The sequence below is a fragment of the Neovison vison genome, chromosome 7, assembly GCF_020171115.1.
Source record: "Neovison vison isolate M4711 chromosome 7, ASM_NN_V1, whole genome shotgun sequence".
Classification (NCBI taxonomy): Eukaryota; Metazoa; Chordata; class Mammalia; order Carnivora; family Mustelidae; genus Neogale; species Neogale vison.
The window spans coordinates 1,023,747-1,044,893 of NC_058097.1; the positions used below are offsets into that span (position 1 = coordinate 1,023,747).

Below are 21,147 nucleotides of genomic sequence, written 5' to 3' on the forward strand. Positions count from 1 at the left end.
CGAATGGTCTGCACGCTTCCCTCCACGGCGCCCACGAGGGAGACCCCTCACCATGAGGGCACGTGCTGATGATGCAGCAGCTGCAGGGGGCTCGGCATCTCCACATGGGCCCGCCAGCTCGCTGCCCCAGGGCCCTGGCACCTCCCCACCACGCACTCGTGGAAATCAGATGCAGCCTAAGGACGTCCTGAGTGGTACTCAACCTCAACCCTGGGTGCCGGCCTCTGTCGCGCTCCGCGTGAACACATGGGAGGCGGCGGGGCGCGTCTCCGGGGCGCGCAGGTGGTCTCCGAGGAGGGCACGTGCCACGGAGACGCAGGCCTCTGCCCCTGCAGGCATCTTGTCAGAAAAGAACTGAGGGAGCCTGTCCCTTCCAGGAGAACGAGCAGCACTTCTTGCCCATATCACCTACACATTTAAGAGAAAATGACCATTTCGGAAGCTTTCTATCTCTTGGCAGCTGTCACGCTTAAAGACTTTTCTGATGAGAAAATGATTTATTTTTTTTAAATTTAATTTCTTTTCAGTGTAACAGAATTCGTTGTTTACGCACCACACCCAGTGCCCCCACGGAATACGTGCCCTCCATAATACCCACCTCCAGGCTCCCCCAACCTCCCACCCACGAAAAGAATTTTTTTAAATTATGAAATGAAACATCAATATATGGACGTTCCGGATAAAAGAATGAACCATTGTTTTCCCAACGACCGATGTGGACACTGTGACATCCCGAGACCCAGGCCGGAGACCCCAAGGATGGGGCAGATTTCCATGGGTCGGAGCATGGGAGGCCTTCACCAAGAGGTCAGATTCCCAGTCGCAGCTCGCGGGGAGGCAGCGTCACCACAGACAAGCCGCAGGCATCTGGAGGAGCTGGAGAGTATTTCTGTCCCGGCTGTGGGGTCGGGCAGACGGGACAGTCTGGCCGCTCCAGCCAGGACCCAACACCCAGGTCGCAACCACGCCCAAGCACGCCACTGTCCTACAACTGCTCCGGGAAACAGTTCCCGTTCGCACGGACGTCGGCCCGGGGTGGGTTTCTTCCTGATTCTGAAGGAACGTAGTTCGCACGTCGTTACACCTGCTGAGCTCCTAACACGGCCGTGCACAGGCGCGTGTGCACAGCTCTCGGGGGCGGAGCCTGGGGCGCGGGCGCACTCGGACAGCCAGCCGGAGAACCGCGTGCCCACGCGCGCTCCCAGGGTGGGAGCAGAAGCCTGTGGGGGTGCACGGACGCCGCGCAGCCGGGCGCTGGGAGAGAAGCTAGCACCGGGCACGGCGAGACGCGGGCGACGCCCTGTCACTGCTCCGGGGGAGCCTCCTGCTTCCGGGCCGTGCCCGCACCGGCAGGCGCCGGCTCATCTTCTCGGCCCTCGGCCGCCACCGCCTCAGCTCAAGCCCTGCGCTCCCAGCCCGACCAGCGACCAGCGTGAGCTCCTCCTGGGCCCCGCTCCCCCCTTCCCTCCACACCCGCCTCCGCCGCGCCCAGTGCAGCGCCCTCCTGTGGGAGGCCACCTTCACCCTGAACCCTCGGTGTGCCGGGCCTGTATCTGATGGGGACAGGTGCTCGGCTAACCCGAGGGAACGAACGGAAGGGCACCTGCTGGCTCGGGTGGTGACCGCAGCGTCCTCGGATGGAGTCCGCGTCGGGCTCCCTGGCCAGCGGGGAGTCTGCCTCTGCCTCTGCCGCTCCCCCCATTTATGCTCTCTCACACAAAATCTCTTAGAAGGGGAGGGGGATAAAGGAACAGACGGGGGACAAGGCAAGGCTCAGCCTAAACCAGCCTTTATTTGTTTTCTTCAGTCCACTTGCGGGACCAATGTCACAGCCGTGGCCTTTCTCCTCCTTAGAAAGGAAGCTGCTGGCCGCGGCACGAGCGCAAGGACCACCATCAGGCCCCGGGGGCGGGCGCAAGCCTGCCTCGCTCCTGCAGGCCGGCCGGACCGCAGACTCGCCGTGCGGGCGCCGGCAAGCGGGCGGGTGGTGACGGGGCCGGTGGAGACCGTCCCCACTGTCAGCGGCGTGGGCAGGGCGACGCCCGCCGGCCGGCTCCAGCGGACAGACTTCTGGCCGGGCGCACGCACGGAGCGAGGACACACTCGAGCTCCCTTCGGGGAAGCCGTGGTCCTCACTCACGGAGTTAAACACCCGACACGGTTTCTTCCGGAAGGAGGCAGCACTGACCTGTGCGCGTCTGCGGCCAGTAACAGCCAGTACTCACCGTGGGCCGCCGTGGACGTCACGCGTGTTGGCGTGCTGGTGACGGCCACTTGCACCTGCGCTGGCTTCCGAGTCTGTGAGGTCAGCTCCTGCCACTCAGCAAGACACTCTGAACTCTTCCCTTGCAAATCAGAGACCAGACACGGCGGAGAGCAGGAGGCGCAAGTTCTAGAAATGGCAGGCCCAGGTGTGCAGAGACGACTGGAGGGTGGCCGGGCACGTGCAGGAAGGGGAGCTGCCCTGGGGCCTGGAGGGAAGCACCTCGCTGCCAGGTCTGGGGCTTGAGCGTGGAAGTGGGGTTCTCTCAACACCTGCCCAGGGGAAGACAAAGGGCCATAAGCAGCGGTGGGGGGGTTGGCATTGGAAAACCACGTAAGGACAGCAGGATGCTGACCAGGCCTTTTTTTTTTTGTTTTTAAGATTTTATTTATTTGACAGAGACACAGCGAGAGAGGGAACACAAGCAGGGGGAGTGGGAGGGGGGAAACAGGATCCCTGCTCCACGGGGCAGGGCTCGATCCCAGGACCCTGAGACCATGACCCGAACCGAAGGCAGACGCTTAATGACTGAGCCACCCAGGCACCTCTGACCAGGCTTTGAGAAACAGGACAGAAAGGCCAGGAAGACCAAAGAGAGTGGAGGTCGAAGGCTAGTGGCCAGGATTCCAGGAGTCCGAAGGCAGATTCAGGAAGGATCTCCCCTGAGCCAGGTGTGACGCTGCCACTCACAGCTGGGCTTGGGGACCAAACAGGTAGCAGGTGACCTGCCCACCACAGCACCGGGCACCCAGCAGGTGCCTGAAATCTGGCGTCCACACTCTGGGACTCCCAGCTCGGGGCCTGGTTCACAATGAGACCTTAAACTGTTCCTGCCAGAACACAGACCCTTCGGGAAAAGACCGGCAGCAAGACACTAGCAGGGAGGGCAGGCAGGCCCCGCCCAAGACCAGCCAGACACCTGCAGGAGCAGGCGTGCGTTGGGCCGGGTGCGCGACCCCGGCCACCGTCTCGTGAACTACAGAGACTGGCCTGCAGATCGCCCTCGTCCCCAGTGTCTGCGGACGACGACGCACCCTAACTCCAGCACGCTGGGGCCGCCCTTACCCACTCCACAGGTGGGGCTGAGCTCCAAGACTCTCTCTCCCTGTCCTGGGGCTGCCGCTCCCAGACAAAGGTGTGGGCAGGCCGCTCCCTCTCTGCATGGCCTGCAGACTGGCAACTTCTCCCTAGGTCCTCGTGTGGTCCTCTCTCGGTGCCTGCCTGTGCCTGATTTCCTCGTGTCCCCCAAGCCCTGGCATCTGGGTCTGCCCTACTGACCTCACTGTACCTTGATCAGCTCTTTAAAGATGCTCTCTCCAAACGCAGTCACATCTTGAGGTCCTGGGCTTCGAGATGTCAACACATACACTTGCAGAGGGTAACTCAGCCCGAGAGCTCCTTTTTGAAACCAGGGATCTTCTGTCAACAGAGAAACGACAACATGCCCCCCAGGCACCAGTGCGCCACGAGCAGCCCTCCCTGGAGTCAGACTCTGGGGCTCTGAGGTGGGCGCTGGGGTGGGTGGCACAAGAGGTGGACTGAATTGCTCGGAGGCTCCCGGCCACAACCCATGGGACCAGGATTGGAACCAGGCAGCCTCCCCCAGACCCCAGAATCCTCAGGCCCTGACCCTGCTGGAAAGCGGCCCTGCAGGGGCCCGAGGGCCTCAGGTCAGGCAAGCGCCTTGCTCTCTCCCATGTGAGAACCGAGAAGCCTTCCCTGGGTTTGGCTCAGGGACCCACGCATCCCTGCTCCTTGTCCTTGGCGCCTTCCCCAGCTGCGCCTGCACACGCGCCTCATGATGCCTCTCACGCATCCCTCAGACTAAGCCCGAAGCACAAATAAAACACAGACTAAAACCCGTACGCATGGGCACCTGGTGGCTCAGTGGGTGAAGCTGCCTTCGGCTCCCAGGTCCTATCCCGAGGTCCTGGGATCGAGCCCCGAGTCAGGCTCCCTGCTCAGCGGGAAGCCTGCTTCTCCTCTGCCTGTCGCTCCTTCCACTTATTCTCTCCATCTCTCTCTCTCAAGTAAAATCTTTTTTATTTTATTTTATTTATTTATTTGACAAAGAGAGATCACAAGCAGGCAGAGAGGCAGGCGGAGAGAGAGGAGGAAGCAGGCTTCCCGCTGAGCAGAGAGCCCGATGCGGGGCTCGATCCCAGGACCCCGGGATCATGACCTGAGCCGAAGGCAGAGGCTTTAACCCTCTGAGCTACCCAGGCGCCCCTCTTAAGTAAAATCTTAAAGTAACAGCCTGTACACGAGGTCCTGCCTTGTGCTCTGTGGATGGAGAAGAGCAGGGAGCACCTGCTCGCTGCCCGGCACAGCCCCGTCAGCGGCCCCCAGGAACGGGCTCGGGAGGAAACGGGAGCCCCCGGCGGCCAGAGGGAAAGCAGAGGCGCAAACCCGACGCGCCTGCCTGCGTCACGGTGGACGGGAGCACTACGAGCGGAGCCCCCCCGCCTAGAGGAAATGCCAACAGTCTCAAAAGGGCTGAGCCGGGAGGGAGAGGCTCAGGGAGACAGGGAGAGGCTCAGGCCACGGCGCACACAGTCACCGTTCGTCCCGAGCCTTCCTGTCGGGGGGACGACCCTGGCTGGATGCGGCGCGGAGGGCACCGAGCTCATGGGGCTGCCCTGCTGGCTCATGTCACTCTTCCGCTTTTCGGACAGGGACCCACACTCTCGGCTTACAGAGCCTCAGTGACACGGCCGGTCCCGTGTCTGAGAACAGTGAAGAGCGTACGGATGACCGGTGACCCCCAGACGGAGCCCAGAGCCCCGCTTCCTTCCGGACACGCGCCCCCGGCCCCCACTATCACCGGGGCTCCGTCGCCCGCGGAGCCGCAGACCGTGCTGCCTTCCCCGCATCGGACTCTGGGTTCACGCCTGGTTCAAAGAGCTCAGCTGGGCTCAGCAGTCGAAGGGCAAACAGTTCCGAGGCCGCAAAGACGGTGTGACCCTGACAGGACAGGCACAGCAGCTGTTCTGACGCTCTGAGAACCCACGGAGCTCCGTCGGTCCGAGCCGGTCACCAGACCCGCATTCACAACCACCCACCCGGCGGCTCACACACGACATCGGGGCATCGCTAGGCAGCCACGGTGAGCCGCGACCGGCCTATGGCCATATGCACAGACGGGAGGTGTGGGGGCTGACGGGTCCGGACACCTGTGCACACCTGTGAGCCGGGTCTGCTCCGTGGCACAGACGCACCCGGCCCGTCTCCTCTCTCTCCTCTCCCTCAGCCCTTCTCCAGGCACCGTGCAGCTGCCTTCTGCCACACAAAAGGCTGCTGGCACTTTCTTGAACTCTCAGCACTGGGATCTGCCATGATCGCTCGCACACCTCAGTCCCAACCCCAAGGCCTCAACACACGACACGTTTTCTTCCCAGACTTCTCAAGGCCCGAGATTCCCTTTGCTGACCCTCCAATGCTGGTCCAGAACTTTCATTATAGACCACCGTGGTCCGCACTATAAGAGACGACAGATGTCACAGACCACGTCTACAGACAGAGGATACAGACTATCACAGTCTAGATGACAAATGACCCGGACCGTCCTGGTCTACAGACAACAGAGAACATGGACCATCACAGACTAGAGACAACAGACGACATAGGCCATTGCGGACTGCGGACAACAGATGACAGGGACTGTCCTGGTCTACAGATGACATGGACCGTCACAGACTGGAGGAGACAGATGACAAGGACCATCCTGGTCTACAGATGACAGAGGACATGGACCATCACGGACTACAGACAACAGACAACACAGACCATCCTGTCTACAGACAACATGGACCATCAGGACTAGAGAAGACAAAGGGCGTGGACTGTTCTGGACTACAGGTGACACGGACTGTCACAGACTAGAGATGACAGAAGAAACAGGCTGTCCTGGTCTACAGACAACAGAGGACGTGGACTGTCAAGGTCTGGAGAAGACAGAGGACACTGACCGTCACAGCCTACAGATGACAGACGACACGGGAAGTCCCAGTCTAGAGAGGACACAGACGACACAGACCGTCATGGCCCAGAAACGACACGGACCACCACGGTCGACAGACGACAGACTACCGGAGTCTACGAACAGCAGATGCGCGGACCACCACAGCTGTAGATGACAGATGTCGCCGTCTAGGCTGCAGCAGACAGTGGAGGGCACTGACCCCGGTGAGCAGGGGTCTCCCTGCTCCAGCTCACCCCTGCGACCAACGAGCTTTGCTCAAGATACAGTTACAATTGCGTCATTCCCCAGCCTGGAAGCCAGACCTCTTTCGCGGTCTGTGGGGCCCGAGTATTCCCAGCACCTCCGGCCGCGCGCCGCCGTCTCTGCTCCGTCCTGCGCGCTCCAGCACTGGTCTCACCTCTGCAGGGAGGCTGTGACCCTCCCGAAGACAGGGCTCCCCCGGCCTCACCTGGCACCGTGCGCTGCTGGAGGGTCCCTAGAAAGGCTTCACGAACGAACAGAGAGGCGCGTGTGAACTTCGGCAGAGCTTAGAAGAGTCACAGGCTTTACAGCCTGCGTTCTGTGACGACGAGGAAGTCACGCAGCGGCTTCCTGGGGGGACAGAACGAAGGACAGTTTTGGAAGCTGGAAAGGTGGCTGGGGGTGACCTCGGGCCAGGCCAGGGCACACCCACTCTTTAAATGCTTTTTGTTCCATCTCTGCCCCGAGCCCTGCTCCCTCTCACCTTCCCACGATGTCGGCAGGTGCCAGGAGTCGGAAAGTGCTCGGCTCTAGCCAAGGAGGCCCTGGATCCACGACTCTGAATCCTCCCTGTAAAAGAGAGAGCGGGACCCTTAGAGACGTAACTGCGTGAGCAGAGCCAGGCTCGGAAGCCACGCAGGGCCCGCAGCAGCAGGACGGCAGGAGAAGCAGGGCCCACCCGCCAGCCTGCATTCTGGAGAGCAGACCCGGGAGGGAGGGCGGCCCCAAGGAGTTCAGAGCACTGGTCAGGATCCCAGAATGAGTGGTGGAGGCTGGAGAGTCATATTTTGATGCCGTAAGTGACCACAGGACCTGTGCTCTGTGCATCAAACACTCCCTAATAAACACGAAAACTTTACAAAGGAACAGTGGCTCTGGGAGAAAAAACAGACGACAGGAAGGGGGGCTGGTGCTTCCTGGAGCAACCACGGGGCAAGGTCCCACCCCTTCTCCCCTGAACACGGGCTCCTGAACGTCTCCAGAATGCCAGGAACGGGTCCCAGCAAGCCCCCAGCTCTGGCCACTCTGCCTCACGTCCGTTTCTCTCGATGGGACTGCTGGTGAGCTGCGGCAGGTCCCCAGGGTAATTAAAGGACATGAGCACGCCTCACTGCCTAGCAGCTGGTGTTCGAGAGAAGCCTATCGTGAGCGTAAATGAAGAACTCACGCTGGACTCGGTCCCAGTACGCGGCCTGGAGCAAAGTGCCCGGAGACGGGCAGGCCGGGCAGCTGAAGACCCCTGAGAATCGTCACGCAGGAGACCTAGGAGTGCTGAGCTCTGGTCCCCCTCTGGTTCCCAAGCAGGAGGGATGGGCCGCAGGATGACAGTGCCCAGGCCCAAATCCCCATGCCAGGCTGGGACCGCCGGCCTCTGCTGACCACGCTCCCACACCAGCCCCTGGCACAGCACTGTGGCGCAGGGCAGGTCCCTGAGGGACGCCGACTGAATGACCAATGGGGCCCTTCGTGCTTTCGTGAAATGCCAAGTGCTCAGGGAAGGCCCTGGAGCCTGTGGCCAGGAGGTGACCCTTGGCCCTCATGCCCCACCCTGCATATGGGCCCCGCTGATAGCACACGAGGACCCCACGTCTTCAGTTCTGCCTCAGGCGGCTCGTGGAGCAGGGACGGGCCAAGCAGCAGCCACTGAGGACGGTCGTCTGTTCCTCCGTGTCTGAGCCCCACACTGGGCAGTTGGCAGTGAGACCGTCTCTCGGGCCACAAAGGAAGACACTGGGGCCACCGCAGCGAAGAAACTTACGTATGTACCCGAGTCAGGTCTGCTGGACTCTGGAGCCAACGCACTTCTCGTCTGTGCTTGCGACTCAGGGCCTGGCCTGCGGACCAGCAGCTTTAGTCCCTGGCAAGGCCTGCCCCAGGGCTTGCTAGAGACGCAGAGGCCGCACACCGGGTCTCCGGAACCAGGATTCCCACAAGTGAGGGACGCGTGTGCACGGTAACACTGGAGAAACACCGCCGAGACGTCCTCTCGTCCACACTGGGAGGCGACCTGAAATAAAGGCACGTCTCGGGACGCGACCGAAACCACCACGAGAAGCAGCTTCACACCCCTGAAGACGGCGGTTGAAGAAAATAAGCCCTGGGGCGCCTGGGGGGTGTGGTCGGTTGGGTGTCGACTCTTGGTTTCAGCTTGGGTGGTGGGATCGAGCCCCGGGTCGGACTCTGGGCTCCGTGGAGAGTTTGCCTCTCCCCCCTAAATAAAAAATATTAAAAAAAGAAAGAAAGAAAGAAAAAGGAAAGAAGGGGTGTGGAGGAACTGGGCTCTTTGTGCGCCGCTGGTGGGCGCCTGTGACACGGCTGTCACAGGGGAACACCACAGCAGCTCCTCAGAAAACTGAGAGAACTCCTGTAAGACCCAGCAAGGCCATCTCTGAGCATCTGCCCCAAAGCACTAGGAGCAGGGACCTGAACGGACACTGGGACACCTGTGTTCCCGGCGGCGTCGCTCACGATGGCCGGAAGGTGGGAGCAAGCTAAGCATCCCTCAGGGGACGACCGGAAAAGCACGATGCGGCCTGGCCCTGCAGGGGACGGTCGCACTCGGCCTTAGGAAAGGTCGTGACACCTGCTACACCGTATGGGGTTGGGGGGAGGGTATCACACTGAGGGAGAACAGCCGGACACCGCAGGACAAACTCTGTACCATCCCACTCACAGGTGGTCCCTGGGAGAGTCGGGTCCGTCCGGAAGATGGGGGTGCCAGGGGCTTGGTACAGGACAGGGAGTCGGTTAACGGGGATGGAGCTCGAGGGGCAGAAGACGGGCGCGTTCTGTGCCAAGCGGCGGCGTCTGCGTTAGGGCGAGGGCGCGTCACACCCCTGGGCTGATCCAGAAATGGCTAAGACGGTAAATTTTAGGCTATGTATATATGTATTTTTAAGACCCATTTGTTTACTTTAGAGAGCGGGGGCAAGAGAGAGCACACAGCAGGAGGGGCAGGGGCAGGGGAGCGGACCTCAGGTAGGCTGCACGGAGCACAGCGCCCACACGGGCTCAGTCCCGAGACCCCGAGACCACCACCCGGCTGAGACCGAGAGTCAGACGCTCAACGGACGGCACCACCCACGGGCCCCTGGGCTTTGTGTATTTCAGCGCAATTTTTAAAAAATGCTTCAAAATAAAAGAATCTGAGGAGGACTGTGGGAGATGCTTCAGGCTTACAGAAGTACACTCTGCTCTTCATTCTTGGTCCTTGGCCTTGAAATGTCAAGCCCTGTTTTCCACATGCCTTTGAAACACGTGAATGGAGCAGACAGAAAATCAGAATAATGAGGCCTCTGTGGGCTCAACAGGCATTAGCCCCACAGCCCATAAAACAAAAGCCGAGAGTGGGAAAAACATGCATTTACCCAAGAGGCCCTATGAGGGGTTGACTTTACACATGTGGGTGCTGGGCTGAAGGTGTTGGGGTGGGATCTGGGCCCCGCCCCCTTCTATAGGGCTTGTCCGTTCAAGGTTCTCCGTTAAATAAGGGAGCCTTTGCCCGCTAACACGTGCTCAGGCATGTAGACCCACGTGCCTGAACAGAGTACGGTCTACGTCATCACAGTAACAAAAACAAAGGAATACCCATTTCACTATCCGGGGACGATGGGGAGGAAGGGACATTGTTGAGGTACAACAGAACCCCATCTTTCTACTCAGTGGGGACCAACAAACACTATTCTAAACTGAAAAAAGGGATCAAAGAAATTAGAAAGAATATGAGCAGGTTATTCAGAAATACGGAGGAAGGGCCACCTGGGTGGCTCAAGTCGGAAAGCATCTGCCTTCAGCTCAGGGCATATTGCTGGGGTCCTGGGACCGAGCCCCGCGTTGGGCTCCTGCTCCGCGGGGAGCCTGCTTCTCCCTCTGCCTGCAGCTTCCCCTGGTCATGCAGTTTCTCTCTTACCAATAAATAAAATCTGAAGAAAAAAAAATATGGAGAAAAACAACAGATTTGAACAGTGGGGTATCTGGGTGGCGCAGCTGCTTAGGCACCTGACTCCTGCTCCCTGCTCAGGTCATGACCTAAAGTCCGGGGACCGAGCCCCACTTTGGGCTTGGCGCTCAGTGTGGAGACTGCTTGAGATTCTCTCTCCCTCTCCCTGCTCCTCCAGCGCCCACTGTCTCTTTCAACGAAAATGAATCTTAAAAAAGAAAAAGAAAAAGTGGCTGCCTTTGGGAAGCCCAAACCCGGAGGTGGTAAGTATGCCGGAATGGGTCTAGTAATGAAGTTTTAAAATCACGCATCTACAACGTTACCTTAATCTGTTCAGGCTGCTGTAACAAAAAATCCCAGACTGGGGGGCTCACAAGCCCCCCTGATGTCCCACAGCCCAAGACCAAGGTCCTGGAGATTCCCCGTCGGGGGAGGACCCGCTTCCCGGTTCAGGAGGCCGTGTCCTCGCGGGGCAGAAGTGGGGAGGGCGCGGGAGTCTGACACCGTCACACCGGGGGTTCATGACACGAGCTTGGAGAACTTCGTAAAGGTCCGCGCTGATCTTTCCACCACGCCTATGGCAGAACGTACGTTCCGGAGGCTCGCAGGTGACCCGTCTGCAGAGAACACCCCCTAGGGGGTGCCCAGAACGGTCAACCGTCCACCTTTCAAAACAGGGTGTAGCGGCTCTGCACGAAGCAGGAACAGGATGGAGAGAACCCCTTGGAATAACAAGCACCGGAAACGCCAACGCCAGCCGCGGTGGGATGCCACGTTCACCACCCCACAGAGGGGCCGCGGCGCTGCGGGGGCCGGGTTTCCACGACCGATTCCACTGCCTTCTGCGAACTTGCCAACAGCCGTCAGCACAGCCTGACCCGACCTACGTGGCCCGGTGATCCCCACGGAGGAACCTTCTAAGGAAGGCGAGCGCCGACGCGAGATGTCCTACCTGAGAATCAGCTCCCGCTGGTCAACACAAGAACCGGTGCCCGCCTACCGGCCACCAACGGGCGGTGAGCTGGGAAGGCGGCCCGTCTAGACGACAGAACCGGGGCGCACCCCTGCACGGGGCGGCCGTGATCCCCAAGAAGCACCTACGGGGGAAACGGCGTTGGCACGTTGTGTCCCGCGGGAACGGGTGAGGGAACCGGACACAAGACCCGAGCACCGGCGCTTCTGGGGAGAGCAGGGCTGGGGTGGCCGGGTCTGCTCTGCGTCTCCCAAGCTGGCCGGCATCTCAGCCAGGGCAAGGGGAACGGCGGCTGCTGGTCAAGGGCGGGGGACACCGGGAGCTGCAAGGCCACCAGCTCCGGTTTAAGACAAGGAAGAGGTCGGGGGCTCCAGGGCGGTCACGGCTGTCACCGGAACCGACGCCGGGCCTGGGAAACAGGTGGATCGCTGTTCTGCACGGCAGACTGGACCCGAGCAACTCAGCGCCCCGTGGACACGGCGAGGCCGCTGACAGCGGGGGAACGGCCCCCGCTTACCCGGAGCTTTAAGAGGAGGGGGTGAGTGGGGCTCCGGGGTGGCCGAGGGTCACACGGCGCCTCTGGGCTTCTGCTCAGGTCAGGACCTCGGGGTGGGCTCCTCCCCTCCCCCACAGACGTTTCTTAGAAACTGCGGGGCCTGAGGTCGGAGACGGTCTGAAGCCACGTCCCTGGCGCCGGCCCAACCCCGCACAGTTCGGGGTAGGGACGCCTGACCGCTGGGGCGCGGGGGCTCCACGGTCGTCAGGCGAGGGGAAGACCTACGGGCCCCACGGGGCACGCGGACCCCGACGGCCAGGAGGGCGGAGACCTGTGCGCCCCGCGGGGACGGGGGACCCCGCGGGTCCGGCGTGCGGGTGCGCCCCGCGGCGCCCGAGACTCCGGGGCTTGCCCTTCGGCTCCGCCGGCACCCCTAGCGCGGTCACCCCGTCTGTCGTCCGGAGCTGCTGAGGGCGCCTGGTCCCCCTGAGCCCAGCCCGGCAGGACAGGCCCTCGGGGCGCGGTCCCCCACCGCGTCCGGCCCCGGGAACCTTCCCCCTCAGCGGCAATCCAGAGTCGCTCGGAGGAGGGCCGACGCCACGCGCCTGCGCAGACCCCTGCGCCTGCGCGGTCCCAGCGCCTACGCAGAGCCCTGCGCCTGCGTGGAGGGGGATGCCTGGACAGATCTCCGCGCTTGCGCAGAGCCTGCGTGTGAGGGCCCGCCAACGGGGGCGGGCCCAGAGTCGGCAGTCTATGGTTCGATCCCCTTCATTGGCTGAGAAATGGAGCGGGGGCGGGGCCCCCCGCTGACTGGGCGGTGTGCGAAACAGAGGGTCCCTGCGAGCCAATCGCAGGGCGGGCGAGGTGCGAGCCGGGCCGGGCAGGCGGCTGAAGGCTGAATTGCGGTTTCTTAGCCATGGCCTCTGAGAAGCCGATAGTGGCGGTGACCTGCACCGCGCCGGTCAACATCGCGGTCATCAAGTACTGTGAGTGCGCGGCCGGGGGCGCCGGACACGACCCACGCGGGACGTCCACCCCCGGGGGGGGCGAGACGGGGGGAGGGTGACTGTCCCCGCGGGGCGGGATGGGGTGGGGGACAGTGTCCACGCTGGGGCGAGACGGGGGGAGGGTGACTGTCCCCGCGGGGCGGGATGGGGTGGGGGACAGTGTCCACGCTGGGGCGAGGCGGGGGGAGGGTGACTGTCCCCGCGGGGCGGGATGGGGTGGGGGACAGTGTCCACGCTGGGGCGAGACGGGGGGAGGGTGACTGTCCCCGCGGGGCGGGATGGGGTGGGGGACAGTGTCCACGCTGGGGCGAGACGGGGGAGGGTGACAGTGTCCACGCGGACGGCGAGTCTCGCGGGGGCGGGATGGGGTGGGTGACAGTCCACGCTGGGGCGAGACTGTCGGGTGACTGTCCCCGCGGGGGCGGGATGAGGGCGGGTGGCATTGTCCACGCAGATGGCGAGTCCCGTGGAGGCGGAGTGAGGGCGGCTGACAGTGGCCACCCGGATGCCCAGCCCCGCAGGGCAAGATGGGAGGGGTGTGGTGTGTGACAGAGTCGAGGCAGGATGGGAGGGGGGAGACAGTGTCCACACGGAGGGCCACCCCGGGGCTGGGGACCCACGGTCTCCCGCAGCCGGCCCCCTGGGGCCCCCTCTCATCTGCAGAATGCTGTGAGCGCAGGCACTGCGTGTGCAGCTTTGAGGAGTGGCCCTTGTCACTTGCCGGGTTCCGGAGACTCCCACGGGAGGCTGCTCACCTCATTACTGGTCCTTCTAGTGCTGAGTGCTGTTCCCCGGTGGGGCCGTCCCACACGGTCCCACGGCTGGGCTGTTTCCAGGTTGAGCTTTATTGTGGATAAAGCTGCTGCTGCACCACCGGGAACACAAGTTGTCCCTCTTCGGGGGCGAATGCTGGGTCATAAGATGGTTGTATTTCAGTTTTTTATTTAAAAAAATTTTTTTTTAAGATTTTATTTATTTGAGAGAGAGCGTACACGGACAATGGGGGAAGGGGCAAGCGGAAGCGGGAGAAGCAGTCTCCCCACTAAGCGGGAGCCTCGCTCGGGACTCCATCCTGGAGTCCCGGGATCGGGACCTGAGCAGAAGGCAGACGGTCCGCCGTGTGAGCCCCACAGGGGTCCCTGCTTCCCCTCTCCGCCTCTCATTCCCCCACAAGGTTCTCTGATTTTATCAGGCAAATAAATAAAATCTTAAAAAAAACCCGGAAACGCCCTGGCCCACTTTGCGTTTCCACAGCAACATCTGTGTGATCCTGGTCTTCAGCCGTTGCTGGTGTCGTCACTGGTTTTTACTGGAGCTTTTCTGACCGGTGCGGTGACATCTGGTTGTGGGTTTCCGCCCAGGGATCCTGAAGCCCTGGCCTGGTGCTCACCTGCGACCCGCGGGTCCTCTCTGGGCGGTGTCTGCTCGCGTCCCCTGGCCACGTCCTGCTCGGACCGTGTGCTTCCTCCCCGTGGAGATCTGAGAGTCCGCAGTCTCGTCGAGGCGCTCACCCTCTGCTGGACGCGTGCCAGCACCACCTCCTACCCCTTAGCTTGTCCCTTCATCCTCCTAACAGGGTCTTTCAAAGTTTTGAGAGTTTTACCCAAGTCCAGGGGATCCGGTTTTCTGTGAATAGATCGCGCTTTCGGTGTCGCGTGACACTCCTCTGCCTGCTCCGACACCGAAAGGTTTTCTCCCATATGTTTTTCTAAAGGTTTTGTAGCTTCGCGTTTTAAATCGGAGTCTCCATCTTGACTTGTTTCTCTGCGGGAGGCGTGAGAGGCGGGTCGCCGTCTGTGTCTGGCCGTGGATGACCCGGTGTCGGGCAGCGTGTGCTGAGAAGCCCCCCCCCCCCTTTGCAGTGCTTCTGCGCTTTCTCAGAGACGAGCTGGGCGCGTTTGTCGGGTCCCTGTCTGGGCTGTCCTGGGTCCCCTGCCAGGCGTAGTCATTACCACCTCCTGTAACTGTCCCCTCCCGACACCGCACACACTGTGTGCTTCACAGAGAGCTCCGTGACTTCCCACGTGGGGACGGTTCCCTCGGCTGGGGCGCGGGGAGTGGAGGCGGTCCCCCGTGTCTCCAGGGCCTAAGCGCAGAGAGTCTCGGTAACCAGGGCACTCCTGCGTGGGGGGGCGAGAGCCTTACCGTTAGAGTGCTCAGGGCCTGGAAGGCCGCTCCAACGCAGTTAGTTGAATGGATGAAGCAAGATAAAACGTGCGAGGAGCTAGGGGCATGGACTGGCCTCCAGCTCTGCTCTGGGAGTGGGGGCCCAGCGAAGTGGGGGAGCCATCCAGGAAGGCTTCCCGAAGGTGAGGGCCCAGCAGGAAGAGGACGTATCCGATGCCCGGCAGATGGGGGAGCAGTGGGATGGGAGTGGGGGGAACTGGGGAGCACTGCGGGGAGGACCGAGGGCAGCAGAGTGCTGGTTTGCAGGGCTGGGAAATGGACTGGCCCGGCCTTCGGTTGTCTGTTCCAGGGGGAAAGCGAGATGAGGATCTGGTCCTGCCCATCAACTCCTCTCTGAGTGTCACTTTGCACCAGGACCAGGTCAGTACGGGTCAGCACTGAACACCAGAGCACATAATCACCAACCTTCGGTGGCGCTCGTGGGGGAGAACTGGTCGCTCAACTCTCCGGCCGGTGCCGTTCCACCCACCCTGCTGGGACGGCTCCTCCCGGGCACTCCCATCCTCCGTGGTCTCTAGAGGTTCCCGTCCCTTCCTCCTGGAGCCATGCCCAGTGGCTCTGCTGTGGCCCAGGAAGATGCGGGCTGCACCCTGCGAGCCGGAGCCAGGCTGGGCACCGCGCCTGCCGCACGGCTTGAGGCCTTCCTCACCGCCTGGCCTGGCTGCCTCGGCCTCAACAGCCCTATTCTCCAGGGAGGCCGTCCTTGCCCCTCAGTGGGTGACCGGGAAGGGCCACGTAGGAAGGCCCTCCCCGGTGGCCCCCGCCCTGAGGTGGCCTGTGTGTTCTTTCCCAGCTGAAAACCACCACCACAGCTGCCATTAGCAAGGACTTCACCGAGGACCGGATCTGGCTGAATGGCCGGGAGGAGGACGTGGAGCAGCCGCGCCTCCAGGCCTGTCTGAGGGAGAGTGAGTGCGCTTGCGGGAGGGACGCGGGCGGCACTGGGGCCGGGCCGGGTGGCTCCTCACTCCGCCGTCCCTTCTTCACTCCGGCTTGGGTCTCAGTGCACTGAAGGTGCTGCTGCCTCTTAGCTCCTCTGACCTCCCAGCACAGCCCAGCCCCTCAGGGAAAGGGGGGCGCCTGTCCGCACAGCCGGAGCCGGTCTGGCGCGGAGGCTGGGGTCTGGGGCTTTGCCCTGAGTGGGAGGCCTGCACCAAGTCTGGGGCAGAGGCCCGGCTTCAGCTGTGCCGTTGCCCCTTCCTGACCTGTGGCGGGTGAGATGTCGGGAACGGGTCGGGGCCACCCTGTGACCGTCTCCCCCTTCCCTTCAGTCCGCCGCCTGGCCCGGAAGCGGAGGAGCGCCGGTGACGAGGACCCAGCGGCCCTTGGCCTCAGCTACAAGGTTCACGTCGCGTCCGTGAACAACTTCCCCACGGCTGCGGGCCTGGCCTCCTCAGCGGCGGGTTACGCCTGCCTAGGTGGGTGCCCACAGGAGCCCAGGGCCCCTAAGGGGTGTGCTGTGGCAAGCGGCACCGAGGTGCCCAACTCTTCCTGGGGCTGTGTGTGTAGAATCCTCTGCGTTATTTGTGTCAGAAACCCATCTCCAACTCGCTTAAGCCTAAGATAGGAGCAGTTTCTTGGCTTAGCTGGCTTCAGGTGCAGCTGGCTCCAGGTGCTCTGACAGACTCCTTGGCAACTTATCTCCCTCCCTCCAAACCCCTGCTTGGCTTCCCTGTATGCTGGCTTACTCTCCAGTAGGCCCTCCCCACCTGGGGCAACCTGGGCACTACATGGCAGGCGGCAGGCTCACCGTGTGTGGCCTGGCCGAAACCCAGCTCAGCCGGCTCACATGCCACTACCTGAGACACCCTCGATGACTGGCAAGGCCAGGAGGACACCCAGTGCTGGGGCAGAGAGCTCACCTCACGGGCCCCCGGCTCGGTATCCTGGCGTCAGCCGCGCGGCCAGACCAGCCCTGCTCCCTGGCGGCCCGCACTGCCAGCTGCCATCCTCATGCCGCTTTCCAGGCCTCTCTGCGTTGGTCTCCGCGCCACATGCTTTTCAAAGTCTTCGTCCCCACCGCACCCATCTGAGCCCCCTGTGCCCTTCCCTCTGTGCCTTCAGCCTATACCCTGGCCCAGGTCTACGGGGTTGAGAGTGACCTCTCGGAAGTGGCACGCCGGGGCTCGGGCAGCGCCTGCCGGAGCCTGTACGGTGGCTTCGTGGAGTGGCAGATGGGGGAGCGGGCCGATGGGAAGGACAGCATCGCCCGGCAGGTGGCCCCGGAGTCACACTGGCCGGAACTCCGAGTTCTCATCCTTGTGGTGAGTGAGGCTGGGCGGGGGCAGCTCCTCCGGCCCGTGGGTGCGCCGGGTGACGGAAGCTCCCGCCCCGGCTCTGAGTGACTCCCCGCGGCAAAGGGGCTGCTGTTCCCAGGCGGGGGGGCGATGGGTGGGACGCGGCGGTGTTTTAGGCTGGGGCTGCAGCGTGGGGTCCAGGCCAGTTCTCTGGGGCAGGTGAGCGCGGAGAAGAAGCTGACGGGCAGCACCGCGGGCATGCGGACCAGTGTGGAGACCAGCCCCCTGCTCAGGGTAAGGCTGGCGCCGGGATGGCCCAGGGCACGTCCCATACCTCCTGGCACACGGCGGGCTCCACCGCGTCCCTCAAAGCCCCGCTGGTCTGCCCGGCCCAGCCCCGCAGTGTTGCTGCCGGCCGCCCTGCCGAGCCGGGACTGCGACCTGGGGGGCGGCCGGCGCCTCACGGAACCGTGCCTTGCAGTTCCGGGCTGAGTCGGTGGTGCCCGCGCGCATGGCAGAGATGGCCCGCTGCGTGCAGGAGCGGGACTTCCCGGGCTTCGCCCAGCTGACCATGAAGGACAGCAACCAGTTCCACGCCACCTGTCTGGACACCTTCCCGCCCATCTCTTACCTCAGCGACACGTCCCGGCGCGTCATGCTCCTGGTGCATCGCTTCAACGCCCACCACGGGCGGACCAAGGCAAGGCCGGGCCGCTCCTGCCGGCTCCCCAGACCCGCGGCGTGCTCCCTGCGCCGGCTCTCGGGCCCAGAGCGGCTGCACAGCGGGCCGAGACGGGCTTCGCGGCCCCTCTGGACCCGGCTGTTGGCGGCGCTTAGTCTCTTGGCCAGCGTGTGGGTGCACGGCCCCCACTCGGCACTTGAAGGTGTGGGTCCTGAGCCCGTGGGCGGGGGGGGGGCGACTTCCCTCCAGGCCGCGTGGGGTCTCCGGGGCCAAGGAGAGGTGGGAGCCGGGCCCGCCCTGCAGACACTCACGCGGGCCCCGGGCCTTCCAGGTGGCATACACATTTGACGCGGGCCCCAACGCCGTGGTCTTTGCCCTGCACGACACCGTGCCTGAGTTTGTGGCTGCCGTGAGGCACTGCTTCCCGCCCGAGTCAAACGGAGACAAGTGAGTTGGGGGTCCCCCACATTTGGGAGGAGTGGGGGGAGGAGCGGAGTCTCCTGCTGAGATCTGGGGCGCTGGCCCCCGAGGCCGTGGTGCTAAGTGGGGGGTCCCGTGGTGTCTTAGTCTCTGCAAGGGACCCCAAGTGGTGTGTCACCAAGGGCGCCTCCCTGTGACCATCACGCGTCACAGCCTGTGGCCACGCGTGCAGGTGCATGCAGCATCATGGTTTCTGGGGCTGGAGCCCGTGGCCCTTCCAGTCGTCTCGGTGCAGGGACACCTCGCTGCTAGGGGTGCGGGGAACATGTGGGGTCGGCGTATGTGTCGCCATCATTGGGGGGGACACTGACCTGTAGAGTGTGGGGCTGGAGGGCTGGCTTCCTCACTGGGTGGACAGACCCCATGACCAGGGACAGCCCCCGAGGCAGCAGGCATCCTTGCGGGAGCCTGAACTCATCGCTCCTGTCACCCTGCGGCGGCTTGTGGGTTCGCGTGTCCTGGGGAGCAGGGGCTCCCACCCGGACTGAGGTGCTGCTGCTTCTTTTCTCAAAGACTCGGTGTATTTGAGAGAGAGACAGCTGGAGTGGGGAGAAGAGCAGAGGGAGAGGGAGAAGCAGGCTCCCCACTGCGCGCGGCCCGACACGGGCTTGGACCCAGGACCCTGGGATCGTGACCTGAACCGAGACTGAGATTTGGTTGCTGGGCACCCAGAGCCAGGCAGGTCCCACAAGGTGCTCCTTTCTGACCTTTGTCCCACCCGGGCCAAGTAGGAGCCGTGGGTGAGGAGTGGAAGGAGGAAACCAGAGCCCCCACTCGTGGACCCCAGCAGGCGCTCACTCACTCGTGCTGGGCATCGTGCACGAGGTCAGATACACACCACGGAGCCGTCACCCCTTCCGCGGCCCGGGAGGGCGCGCCCTACAGCTGTCCCCATGCTGCTGTACAAGCGGCACCGCCACCTGGTTCCGGAGCGTCTGCATTTCCCCGGAAGGGACCCCCACCCCCACGCCAGCTGCCAGTCCGCTTCCCATCTCGCATCTGCGGCCTCCGCCCGTGGCCTCAGACCTGCCGCCCGTCTTTCCCCAGGTTTCTCAAGGGGCTGCCCGTGCCGCCCGTCCCACTCTCGGACGAGCTGAAAGCGGCGCTGGACGTGGACCCCACCCCCGGCGGCGTCAAGTACATCATTGCCACCCAGGTGAGGCCCAGGGCCCAGCTGACCGAGGGGGCACGTCCAGCCCCGCGGGCTCAGCCCCTGCCTGCCACCAGGTGAAGGGACGCCCTTCAGCCGCCGTCTGTCGTGGCTGGAACCCTGGGACACGGTGACGTGGCCTTTGGGTTTTCAGAGTTTGTACTGTCTGGCTTGACCCTTCGCTCAGTCACCCTCCGAGTGGGTGTGTAAGGACCCCCGGCGTTGCGGGGCAGTGTTCCCTGTGCTGAGGGGGGACTTGGGGAGACACAGGCTCTGGGGGTCCTCGGGGCCTTCCCAGCTCACCCCACAGGAGTGGGTCACAATCCCAGTTGGAAGGCCTGAGCTGGCATTTCACCGAGACTGGTCTGATCCTGATTCCTGTGACCTGAGCCCCCAGGCCCACGGTCTCTACCTTGCACCTGGGACGTGCCGTCCGCCCCACATCTGGGTGATGGAGGCCAAGGGAGGGGGCCGCTGTGGGGCAGGACGCTGCCGTGTGGGTTGTTAGCTTCTGACCTGTACTTCCCTGCCTCCCCATCGGACAGGTGGGACCCGGGCCTCAAATCCTGGAGGACCCTCGCGCTCACCTCCTGGGCCCGGACGGCCTGCCGAAGCCGGCTGCTTGACCGCCTTCCCTCAGAGGAGCTCCAGCCATCCCTGGAAGAAGACTGCTTCACTGGGACGGGGGCACTAGGGGTGGCGGCCGGGGGGTCTGTGCTTGTTGGGGCTCTAGGCCAGACCCCGCGCTGTGGCCGAGTTGGAGTCAGTGGCCGCGCTGTGGTCAGTGGAGTGACCAAGCCGTTCCGGGAACACTCCCCACCTCTGCCCCCGCCAAGTGCCTCACCCAGTGCTTTGCTGAGAAGAGAGCGGGTACCAGCAGCAGGGATCCGATTCTGGGCGCGGAGCGGGATGGTGTGGAGCGGCTGGGCATCCCTTCGAGGGGCCCCCTAGACTCACTCTCCGAGGCCACTCCCACTGCCCCAAACAGCAGCTCTGCTGGACGTGATGGGGAGTCGGCACCCCTCCTCCAAGCTGGAGGACAGGTCACCGCTACAGACCTCAGGGACCCCCCACAAAAGCTTCAAGCCTCAGCTAGCCCCCCACAACTCCTCGGCCGGACTCCTGCCATGCGGAACAAATGGAATGTTTCTTTGTAGAAAGGCCCCTGGCGTGTCTCTAGCGGGAGATGGGAGAGCGGCCCAAGGTGGGTGCGTTGCACGGGAGCCTGTGGGCTGCCGGGAATAAAGCCGTCGGTGCTGCCTGGGACAGACGTGTTTTATCGCGGTTCCAACCCTGGCACTCGGGCCCCTGCGTCGCGAGGCCGGGAGGGCGTGGATGGAGTGTGCGGGAAAGCTGCCTTGCGTGCCTTTCGCTTGCCTGTCGGCAGCTGGCCACACAGTGGGCATTCGGCACGTGGCCATGAGCCACGTCTGGTGGCTGACGTGCTCTCTGAGGCTCCGATGGGCGTGAAATGTGGTTTGGGTCTGGCTGTGAGTCCCTGTCCACGCAA

General features: G+C 63.1%; 1 protein-coding gene and 1 long non-coding RNA gene across 11 annotated transcripts; one reads left to right on the forward strand and one right to left on the reverse strand.

The window, feature by feature from the left end:
- Positions 1-1,773: 1,773 nt before the first annotated feature.
- Positions 1,774-12,420, reverse strand: LOC122911142. 10 transcript variants are annotated; one of them, XR_006385432.1, is made up of 7 exons: positions 12,226-12,420; positions 10,749-11,522; positions 8,245-8,493; positions 6,970-7,055; positions 6,694-6,836; positions 3,552-3,682; positions 1,774-2,535 (listed from the first exon to the last, which is right to left on the reverse strand). It is a non-coding gene; the product is annotated as an uncharacterized LOC122911142 (long non-coding RNA). The 10 variants fall into 10 exon arrangements; XR_006385428.1 differs by having other exon boundaries at positions 11,916-12,420; XR_006385427.1 differs by having other exon boundaries at positions 10,749-11,000; positions 11,378-12,420.
- A 323-nt stretch (positions 12,421-12,743) lies between these two features.
- On the forward strand, positions 12,744-20,903 carry MVD (mevalonate diphosphate decarboxylase). The gene is made up of 10 exons (XM_044255569.1): positions 12,744-12,880; positions 15,378-15,448; positions 15,882-15,996; positions 16,360-16,506; positions 17,153-17,352; positions 17,545-17,619; positions 17,807-18,025; positions 18,339-18,454; positions 19,535-19,643; positions 20,183-20,903. Exons 1-10 carry the CDS (start codon positions 12,811-12,813, stop codon positions 20,261-20,263), a joined length of 1,203 nt encoding a protein of 400 aa, XP_044111504.1. The 5' UTR covers positions 12,744-12,810; the 3' UTR covers positions 20,264-20,903.
- Positions 20,904-21,147: the final 244 nt, after the last annotated feature.